Consider the following 11,772-nt stretch of genomic DNA (forward strand, 5'->3'; position numbering starts at 1 on the left):
TTTATGCTTTTATATTTTTTAAAATTTTTATGATGTATATTTTATTCAAATATCTCATTTATTAGAACTAAAAAACAAATATCTCATTTTTTTAAATCTAAAATATTTTAAATTGCCAAAAATTAATAATATATACATTAATTTTTTTTTTTTCAATTCAATTAGAAATATATGATACTATGGGGTGTGTGAGATTGCTTATTTGAAACAACTTATATTTTTTTACAAAACATTTATCAATTTATTATAAGTCAGAAGAGTTTAACTTTTTCAAAAACGCCTTATTACCGGTTTGACACCGATATAAGTTGTTTATCCAAATATTCAAAAATGCTTATTACCGATGCTACACTACACCGGAATAAGTCAATATAAACAATTAAATATAGTTGTATACATGATCAAATATAGTAATGTGATGATTATAGGGTTGAGTTTCAGTAAGAAAAAAAAATTACAGTAAGAAAAGATCTCCATCATTGAATCAAATTCTAATTGAATGTTAACACTAATATGGTACATCAAAATACATCAGATCAATTCTCTTCTAAAACGTAATTCATTGGTCGACATGAGATTAAGAATGACCAAAAGTTCAGATTTTTTCTTACGCTTTTGTAACTTTCCTTATCATGTGATTCTTCACGTACGATTTTGTATAACATAACACTTAGGAATACAAATTATATCTATACAATATTATAAAATAATTGACAAAAACTCCTAAAAACAATTTTTTATGCATGAAGTATTGTTTATTAATGCATATTACTTAAAAATTCAAGATTATAAGTAAACTGTGCGTAAGTACAAATTATTAAAGCTATGTTTGAATTTGTGTAACTAACTGCAGATAAACATAATCAACTACAGGATAAATATCTCATTTTAAGTATAAAAAATATAAAATATAATTAGGATAATATAAAAATTATATTATTAAATTAAAAATAAATTACTTTGTTATTAAACCTAAATTAAATTAAGATAAAAAAATTAAAATTAAAGAAATTACATAAAAAATGAGAATTTTTAAAAAGTTAATTTGATACGAAAATCGATATATATTTCAAATTTTTATGAATAAAAACATTATCGTTTTCTTAAAAACACATAAAATCGAATTATATCAACAGAGACAAAAAAAAAAAAAAACATTATCTCGATATATCTCGTTGTATTGGACAAAGACAACATTCCACATTTTCATCGACGAATATCTGCTATGCTGATATTCATGGATGAATATTTTTTTGAGTTATAGTTGTGTTACAGACAAATTTATCTTAAGAAAATTGTATTCAACACAAGATCGTTTTGAATTCGTGAACTATACTATATTTTGGTGCACATTTTGTAACCTAAGATGGAGTAATGATTGTCGATAACATACTGAATTCCGAGATCTACCATTTCCGAATACGTTTCGATGTTCAGAAAATGATCATCACTCGAAATCCAAACAGATTACGAACAAGAAAAAGGATACAAACCGGGATTTAGAGTCGACATTTTGCACTTCCATTGTGGTATGAACAAGTCTTATAACCTATACTTGTAAGAATAATTTACGAACCTAAAAAGGTGTCGACTCTCACATTAGTCGATCTCGAAAGAANATTGTGGTATGAACAAGTCTTATAACCTATACTTGTAAGAATAATTTACGAACCTAAAAAGGTGTCGACTCTCACATTAGTCGATCTCGAAAGAAACTTCATGCAAATCGGAGGTTKAACACCCRCCAAAGCSAGTATTGAACTCGGTAAYGTCCAGATTCCGTCACCRCAGATCAAACCTGAAGCAACCGCTGGCCCAAATGCTGCTGCCTTTGCTTTATTGATCTTCGACCAAATGTACAATATCAGGCTTCCAACACACATGTCAATCGCGAAATAACCTCCGAKATAGAACGGAATCGCCATCGCCATCGGAATCGGAATAAACCGTGCTCGCGATTTTCCCACTCCGTCTCTAATGCCATTAACRAAGATAGCGAAAGCAAAGAATATGCAGCAAAGCAWGAGGCATCGTTCGGGTAATGCAGAAAATCCTTCGACTCCCAAGATTGCGATGTTTCGRWAGATGAGAGCGTACGGTGCGGGATATTGRGAACCTGGAACTCCGAGATTATCGAAGGCTTTGTAGAAGATCCAGAAGACACATGGAGAGATGATGCAGCCCATTGCGGTTCCRATCACTTGGCTCACGAACATAGACCGGGGTGAAGCCAAAGTCATGTAGCCAGTCTTGAAATCCTGCATCAAGTCGGATGCGGTTGAGACRATGTTCATCATGACCCCACAAGCGGCTAGCCCAGCTAGAACTCCGCCATTGTTGCCGCCAGCCCAAGCTCCGATTATAAAGATTGCGAGCTTTCCATAGGTTGATGCCAAGGACCAGTCRGTGAGCCCASATCCATAAGCGTTACAGAATGCCAAYGCGGGGGCAAATACGTAAATCGCAGCAATGTAATACCACTTGAGCTGRTGGAAGATGTGTGGAAGAGTAGCAGCAGAGGCAATGGCGATGGTTAGATAGCCAACAATTGCGATCCACATCGGAATCTGATCCTTGAGAAAGAGTCGGGTGCGTTTTTGCTCATCGTAAGATAGGGACAGAAGATCAGGCGAAGAATTACTGGTAACGGGGATGTCATCTTTGGATTTCCGATCACTAAATTGGTGGTATAAGCCGAACAAAGTGTGACCAAGGACTTTTACGAAGTTGTAGAGTCCGTCACCTAGGATCATTGCTATASCGATGAACACCTTCAATGGGATAACGTTACTTACAAGTGTTAGGATATTTGGAAAAAAAAGGAAGAAAAGAAAATCCGGAAGGAGTCTATGGAAGTGGTTCCTACGTGTGTATATATATATAGATTTGATGGTCCGAATCTAGCAGATATGAAAGTATCTTTGAACAAACAACCATAATCTTACCCTGTAACCTTGCAAGCCATGAAGACTGGTAGATTTGAGGTCAGCAGAATACCAWTCACCCTTTTTCTCGTTAATGAGAGGCCACATTACACCCCACGAAAGGATCGCTCCAACGAGTAACGATACATTGATCAGATACGGGCAGATCATGCCAACACCAACATAAGTTGCCGAAAAATCGAAAAAAAACCTGGTTTTCGACAGTAAAGAAAGATGTTTGTTAGATCAAGAATCAAGAAAAGAAAAGAAAAAGGAAAAGATTCACATACTTGTTTTCAAAGGCCTTAAGACCAAGTGTAGGAAAACTTGCAAATCCACAATCGTCTCCGCCGGTAAAGAACCACTGAAAGAACCCCCATAGGAAACTGAAGGAGAAGAATTTTCCTAGAGTCCTCACTTGTTTTCTGTGGCGAAGGTTTAAGAAATCAGCAACAAAATTCTAAAATACTTAGAGCCCAGCCACCCACAATAGGTCGGTACCTGGTATACCTGGTACCAGGCCTAACGGTTACCTGAATTACCAGTAGCGGGCAGCCTTCCAATAGGTCAAAGGCTCRAACCTCACCAAATGGTGAAGAGTGTGTGTTAGTGTTTATTGTATAGAAATATAATATCCTTCAAAGAAAAAGAAAATGGCGGGTTTACTTGGCTAGCTTGGCACCCTGGGGAGTGTGGAAACTGTTGATAAGGTGAGCCGTGGCTGTGCCGCTTGGATAAATCAGTTTGAAGTCGATTATCATTATCTGCAACAAGTAGGTCGGGTAGATTTATTAGAATCACACGTTAGCTAAACTTTTTGACCATTTATTTTCGATATATGTTGGAACCCTGTTCTCTTAGGGGCTCTTTTTAGAGTAATCTGATGATGGGGTTTTACGTGTTGTACCCAAGACTCGACATTTGATTGGAGAAAGTGTGTTAGAGTTTCATATCAGCTACACTTGAACCCTTTTCGCCTTAATTTATGTTAGATTCCCTTTATCTTCTCAAGGGCTTTTTTGGAAAGTATCATGATAGGGTTCTACTTATTCTCACACGTCAGTTGCATATTTCCCAACGAACCCTCACCTTCTAGTATTCCCTTTATTTCATTGGGAAACTCTCTCTCTTTTGCACACTTCTAACTAGTGGGAGATGTTAGTTTTGCGTGCATCTTACCCCGCATCCCAATCCCATTTTCTGGTGGGATATATTGGGGTCGTTTGTTTTCTCTTTCATTGTGTGTGTGAGAGAGACTACGAACGAAATGTAGATATGGTGGTGTACCTTGCGAAGAGGGACGACAGAGAAGAGTCCAAGAAAGCTAACAACAAAAAGGAATATAATCATCCATCCAAGAGAAGGGTTCTTGATGTTYTGTGCTGAGTTTGCTTCATTTGATTGTTTTGCAATAAGTTCACTCATGCCAAAGAGGTAACTCCCAAACCCTCCTGTGAAAGTTAGAAAACATTTATTTGAAGTTCATCAATGCCATTGAAATAAAACCATAAAAAGGATCCATTGATATGCCCTTAATACACCACCAAAATTTGGATGATTTTGGATGTTCGTTCCGGCTTACACACACCTCAACTAATCCTATATATGAGATCTTAAAGTTAATAGTCATGCAAACATGTTGGCTCCCACTATAATGAATTATAAGCTGATATGTTACCCACTACAATTAAATTGGTTTTATAGGATGCCTAAAATGTATAGCGTTCTAATAAAATCTTTTATAGGAGTTACGTTTATAAAACCAAACCAAAAAGCGTTATATCTAAAAGTGTTATGATAAGTTTATAGAACGTTTTAGGTGTTTTAACAAGTTTTTTAAGACGCTTTTAAAATAAAGTGTTATATTAGCTAATTTATACGACACTATTTGAAAAAATGTCTAATAAACACGTACGTCATAAAAAGATGGATTTATAGAACACTTCTCAAAAGTGTAGTATAAAATAGCTAATAAGACATTTGATTCTAAAAGCATCATAAAAAAACTTGTTAAAATGTCTAAACTATCATATAAACATGTTGTAACGCTTTTAGAATGGACGATTTATAGTTTAGTTTAATAAATTTAAGTTCTATAAATTATTCTATTAGAAAGTTTAGACATTCTAAGCGTCCTATAGAGTTAAATTTATTATAGTGACCACAACCAAGTCATGAGCTTATGGTATTCGACTTATAATTTTCAGCTGATATACATCGGTGTATGGGATTTCCCATCAGTCCGGCAACTGTTTCTATTTTCGTAACCGTTCATTGTTTATTTCTAGCAATCATTCCCATAACCATGAATCACAAGTCTTACTTACATAATTCGAAAGTAAAAACTGAAAATATAAGTATTGACCATACCAGGCATACGCCTACAAGATTAATTCAATTTAAATTATATTGTATTAATAAAATAAGTATACCAATAAAATTAAAAAAATGCAATTAAAAAGAAAAAGGGTCCATTTAACTCGTCATCTATGCCCAACTGGTGTGGTCTATCCATTTTGTCAAACCTAACGTATGGACATGTATCTTAAAAGTCTTGAAGATAAAGACGTTTGAAGCCCTATAAACCATATTTTATTTTCTACATGTATTTATTTATTTTTTTTAATTTTAAAAGCCAGTCCATCAACTTGAGTTTACTCTCTAAAAGTCACCTATTCAGATTCTTTCATGACTATTGAATCTCTAATAAATTTTTTAAAATTTTAAAAAAAAGTCAAAATTTACAAAGAGATTAATTTCATCTCCAACAAATTCTCTCATATATATATATATATATATATATATATATATATATATATATACACACATGCACACACTAGAGGTGTATCCGTGTTGTATCATAATTTTGAAACATTAGTTTAACCTTTTATCATGAGTGTCTGTGGTTATTTTACAAGTCAACTAATATTTAAAGTTAATGGTTAATATGATGTATTAGTAAGATCAATTGGAAAAATAATTGCACACATATTGAGTTGCTAAACCCATATATTTAAACTTGTACATTGTGCAAAATATTTTGTAATTAAAAGATTTTTGAATTCTTGCATAAAATGCTGGTACTATATGTTTTAAGATTTGTACTTAAGATATAAGTCTAAATGCTTATTAATAATATATATATATATATATATATTTATTTATTTATTTGTGGATTTTGGAGTAAATAGATTTGAACACGTTCATAGATACCAAATGCCAACTAAGTGATTCGATTTATAATTAAGTCAAGGAAGTGGCATAGAAAAGGCCCTACCACCACACTCCAATTTATATAATTGTACTTTGGTGTTTTTAATTTTATACTATTCTCACATATTTTTAATCCCAAGTTTTTATAAATAACTGTTATTTCAAATAAGTAAGGGTGTGCTTGGTACGGCATCAAGCTTTTTTCTCCAATATTGTATATCAAGTAATTATAATTAGTATGTAAAATCTTATATCATGTACCAATTAACTGTACTCCGTACTAACTTCATTAGTACCAATTTTTTTCGGTTGGTATATGTTGGTATTGGTTTTTTATTCAAGTTACATATATGAAATTTGTCATTATGTTCAATTTTTGAGTTAACTTGTTTTTGCATTTAAATGTTCAAACAAAATAGTTAAAGTTACAAAGTTTAATCTTTAATACATAAAAAATTCAAAAAATAATGAATAATTAAATTAGTCGATATCATGGTACTAAGTCTTGCCCCGGACATGATCCCGGTGTCGAAATCCAGTCTTTATAGTTTAGCTACCCTATAAGGCGCTGTGTAAGAGCTCACCGTGGTATGCGACTTTCAATATCGTGTACCAACAAAATTTGCATATTTGATACAACACTACCAACCGAATATAATTGATGACAATTAACTTCTTTTAATAATTATTATTTAAATGAAATATTATAGTGAAAATTTGAACATTATAAGTGATATATTTTTTAAATTATTTTAATGAATACTTTATAAATCCATGCACATATTTTATTACATATTCGTTTGGAAAGATATGATGAAAGAAAATATAGATGAAAGAAAATATAAATCACCTATTAAAATAATAAATAAACAAAAGCAATGGATGGCGTGTGGTCAACTTTAAAGTTAACTGGATGATGGAATCTGGACCACACCATAGATGTCCCCCATCCACGCCTATATTAGTGCCAAGATTTTAATTTCACTCATAACCTTATCTCATCTATATTCTTTTTTGTTTTTTTATTAATTTTATATGGTTTTAAGTGATAATAATAAGACAAATTTTCAATTATTTTTTTAAATTTTTTTAGTAAACTACAAATTTGGTCTTTATGGTTTATCAAAAGTAACACTTTTCATCTTTATAGTTTTAAAATTACAAAATAACCATCATAGTTTGTAAAAATATTTGGATTTGATCCTTCCATCTAACGGTTGTTAAAAGATTTTGTGAAATAAAGGGTATTTTTGTTCCTTTATCGATTTTATGGTTTTTGATTAGGTAAAGGACAAAAAAATCGATAAAAGTACAAAAATGCCTCTTATTTAATTTTTTTTGTAACGATTGCTAGATAAATGGATCAACTCCAGACGTTTTTACAAACCACAATGGCTATCCTGTAATTTTAAAACTACAAAAGTGAAATTTTTTACTTTTAACAACCCACATGGACCAAATTTGTAGTTTGCTTTAAATCTGCTATACACAATTGTGTCACTAACTAAGAACATACAATTAAAATTAATCAAAATAATCATTTTAACCATATGGTTTTCACCTCTTAATCAGTTCTTTTTAAGAATTACACAAATATCACTTTCTTCGAATTACGAACCTAACTAAACGACAAAATAATTTATATTTTTCACCTACCTTCGTAAAAAAAATTACATTTCCACCCATGTCCGCTACAAAAGTTTACTTTTTTCACACACATCCGATTAAAAAATGAATTTTTTTGTCTTTTAATTTACAGACGTGAAAATTACGAAGAGAATGACATTTATATAATTTATAAAGAGAAACGGTCAAGGCGAAAACCAACCGATTAAAATAATTTTTTTAATTAATTTTTTTTAAATATATATAATATTCAAACAAATTATATTAAAAAATTTAAGGCATTAATTATGAAAAACGACAAAAATGGCTAGGAAAAGACTGTTACTATTTGTGGAAAAGATGTATACATACATAGCTTTGTTCAACGAAATCGGCGTGTGGAATTTCTACTTCACAATTTAAATCAAATATTAAAACCTTTTTTCTAAACAATTTATATACATATCGATCAATTATGTGGACTCTTAAGTTGACAGTTAAATAAAAAATAAAACCATATCTAAAATGTAGACTCAATATTGTGGATATTTTTCGGCCACAAGCGTGTGTGGTTATAAGTGTTTAATTTCATGGTTTGGGTTATATTAGAGCATTTTCAAAAGCTTCTTTAAAATAAATGAAAATAAATATTTTGAAGTTCGTTTTTACTTCGATGGCTTTTCTAAAACAGAAAGTAGAAAAGAGAATGCAGATTTCTGAGATTTTTACTTTTTTTTCTTCTAATTTTAAGAGAAATTATAAATAAACCTACTAAGATGATCTCAATCTCTCGATGAAACTTGGATAATTTGAAAACATCAATCATAAATGATCTCGATAAAACAAACTCAATCCAAAAAATAGATCAAAATTATGTCCGATAAAACAAACTCGACCCAAGATACCCTGCAAAAACCATAGATAGTATTTAACGTACCCAAAGCTCAAGAAAAATTCGAGCCAAAGTCTCCAACTCATTTTGTTAGAGCATTTCTAACAGTTTTTCTATAATTTTTTTTAAAATAGATAACCAAAACATAAATTTTTAAAAATAATTACATTTATCTCCAACAGATTCTTTATTTTAGAGATTTTAACATAAATTATATTATTATAATATTCTCTAACTTAATATTTCAAAACACTTTAGAAAAACTTTTAAAAAATAATAATAACTCAATTTCGTTGGTGGAATTGAATAAAATGATTATTTTTCTCTCTCACCATCAATTTTTTGAGAATTCTTTATATTTTCATGATTCTTTATTTTTGAAAACTAGTTGTGTACTTGCGTAATTTAGCGGGATCCGTAAATTTTAACGATTTTGAAGTTTCACTGTTTTTATTAAAGAAAATTTAATGATGATATAAGTTACATTTGGTCTTTAGATATTAATATAATTTAAATAAATAAGAGTCATGGTTCCAATTACAATCTATCGATGGAAAAAAAAAGTGTATTGACGGTTTAAAATCCAATATATTTAAAATCCAACATATTTAAATGACTCCACAAATGTGTTTGATTTACATCAATAGCAAAGAATCAAGAGATCAAGAACGAGAACGAGACCGAGAGTTCTAGAGTAACTGAATGAAAGAACTTTTAATAACTCATGGTGAATATCAGTTTGAATCTCACCTTAGGGATAGGTTGAAGACATAGAAGTACGAGAGGGTGAAGACATGAGTAAAATGTGTCAAAAGTATCTTGGAAACATGAAAAGAAAAGGTAATAATGTGCATTGGTAATTTGCACTATATGTTATTTTAATTGTAGATTAAGAGATTTTAAAACTTAATGCATAAAGTAGTAGTACTCAATGCATTATGAGTTGTTTTTAAGACTCTTAAGATTTTATGCATAAAAATTATTTTTATGACTTTTAATAAATCTGATTTATAAGATAATATAGATTTATAAGATAGTATGGACTAGATAGCAAAGGTGTTAGAATATTTTAAAAAACAAAAACCTTTTTTTTTTTAATTTAGAAATATTGTTGAAGATGGTGTTACATGTTTGTAATTCAGCTCGAGTGTGAACTCGATCGAATTCTGAATCAAATTCAATTTCGAATTATTGGTTTGTATGAAGATTGGGTGTTCATCATGAATTCATGTCCCACTTCAATTATTTGTTTTTATTGTTGTTTTGACTTTTGGTTACATGTGATAAGCCAGAGATTTCAGATTTGTCCAGTGGGAAATCGAAATAATAATACAAAATTCATGAAGGAATCAATTCAAGTGTGTGTGTGAGAGAGGGAGAGAGATAAATCGATTGAACGTACCGGAAAATGCGATGCCGGAGGTGGCGACGACGCACGTCTGAATAACAGTATTCTCTTGCCTCGTGAATGGCTGTTTCAACATACCAGATTTATCGAGGAATTTCGTCCATGTTTTCACGAAGAAAAACCCTAACAGTCCGGCGGAGACGTTCAACGAAGGAATGATTCCGGTAGTGAGATTAAGCTTCATGACGATGAACGTGAACAGAATCCCCAAAATAAAACTCACGACAAATGCACGAACTGTCAGCTGGTTCTGCCATGGCGGAACCTTCTTGCTCTCGAATATCCTCTCGGTCGATTCCATCTCCATCGCCTCCGTGCTCCTCTTTCCTCCGTTGCCGTTCTGCAGATCGTATTCTTCTGCAATGCTTGCCGATGTTCTTTCCATCGCCATTAGCAAAAACTGAGTTCTGATTTCAGAAATTGGTGGATTGGGGGTTTATGAAGGGCAGGGGAGGGTCGTTATCTTTGCCCTCGATGCAATAAAACTATGAAATTTTGGAAAGGTGAGTCAGTGTGCTTGGATTACATAGTGGTTGGTGGGGACTGGAATCAAAATTGAAATTGGAATCGGAATTGGAATTGAAAATTTGGAATTCAGGAATCGGAATTGGGCTACAATGATATGACAGCAAGCCTATGGGAATATGTGAGACCATTGAATATTTTCGCGCGAGGATGGGGTGGTTGAATGTTGCTTTGATTTATTAATTATTATTATTTTTTTAATTAAAATAAATATTTTATATTTTTCGATAAATTTTTCATGTATTTATGATGAAATATTGTGTTATTATTTTTTTAAAAAAGAAAAAATTATTTATATTTGTTTTAAAGAAAATAACGTTTCAGTATTCTTGAACAGAGGAGAAATAAAGAAAAAAATCAATTTTACAAATATATTCTTATATTTATTTTAAGAGATTTCTTAATAAATTTAAAAAATAAACTAACTTATGGTTATCAAATTTAACCTTATTTAGAATAACCCGTATATTGAAACATATATGTTTTAACTAAATAAATTAAAAGGGTTTATGACAATTTACAAAGTTCCTTTTTGGCCGACCTCAATTTTTCTAGCAACTTAAAAAGAAATTAATTAAAAAATTGCATATTCTATGATCAATGATATGCTAAAAGAACAACTAAAGATTTATGAGATTTTAGTACTTTCAAAATTTGAATAGTGGTGTTAATTGTAATTTTTATGTGCAATCTATTTCAGAATCCGTTAATAATTAAGTAGCAAAACAAACATTATAAGCTAAAATGCAAAATTGGAAAGACTAATTTTGTGTACATTCATAATAACAGTTAATATTGCACATTTGCTTGCAACTAAACATTTTTGAACAATTTTAATGTCAAAACATTATTTTTGCATAAAAAAATAGAAAATATATGAAATTCTTTTCGTTACAAGAAAAAATATCAATGAAAATATATAATTTAAATTTAAATAACTCTAAATATGAGAATTATAGTAATGAAAAATCATGGTTGAAATCAAAGTCAACCGGATAGTAAAACCAATTAGTAATTTTTATCTTTATCTTTATATATCTTAGAGTAAAACTTACAATGAATGAAGTAACATATTAAGAATATAGTATTTTTCATTTCTTGAATTGTGATTGAGTTCTGTATATCCACAATGATGGAGATATGAAAGATTTACAATCAATGGCGGGTATATGAAGGGAGGTTGAGATATTTTTGTAGAAACTCAT

The 11,772-nt window shown here is 30.8% G+C and overlaps 1 protein-coding gene across 1 annotated transcript; it reads right to left on the reverse strand.

Annotated features, from left to right (window-relative positions):
* Positions 1-1,368: 1,368 nt before the first annotated feature.
* Positions 1,369-10,533, reverse strand: LOC112515596 (probable metal-nicotianamine transporter YSL7). Its single transcript, XM_025122493.1, has 7 exons — positions 10,037-10,533; positions 4,212-4,375; positions 3,591-3,688; positions 3,215-3,349; positions 2,946-3,135; positions 1,626-2,771; positions 1,369-1,529 (listed from the first exon to the last, which is right to left on the reverse strand). The coding sequence occupies exons 1-6, from the start codon at positions 10,431-10,433 to the stop codon at positions 1,665-1,667; spliced, it is 2,091 nt and encodes a 696-aa protein (XP_024978261.1). The 5' UTR covers positions 10,434-10,533; the 3' UTR covers positions 1,369-1,529; positions 1,626-1,664.
* Between the last annotated feature and the right edge of the window lie 1,239 nt (positions 10,534-11,772).

The sequence above is a fragment of the Cynara cardunculus genome, assembly GCF_001531365.2.
Source record: "Cynara cardunculus var. scolymus isolate 2C chromosome LG 7, CcrdV1, whole genome shotgun sequence".
NCBI lineage: Eukaryota > Viridiplantae > Streptophyta > Magnoliopsida > Asterales > Asteraceae > Cynara > Cynara cardunculus.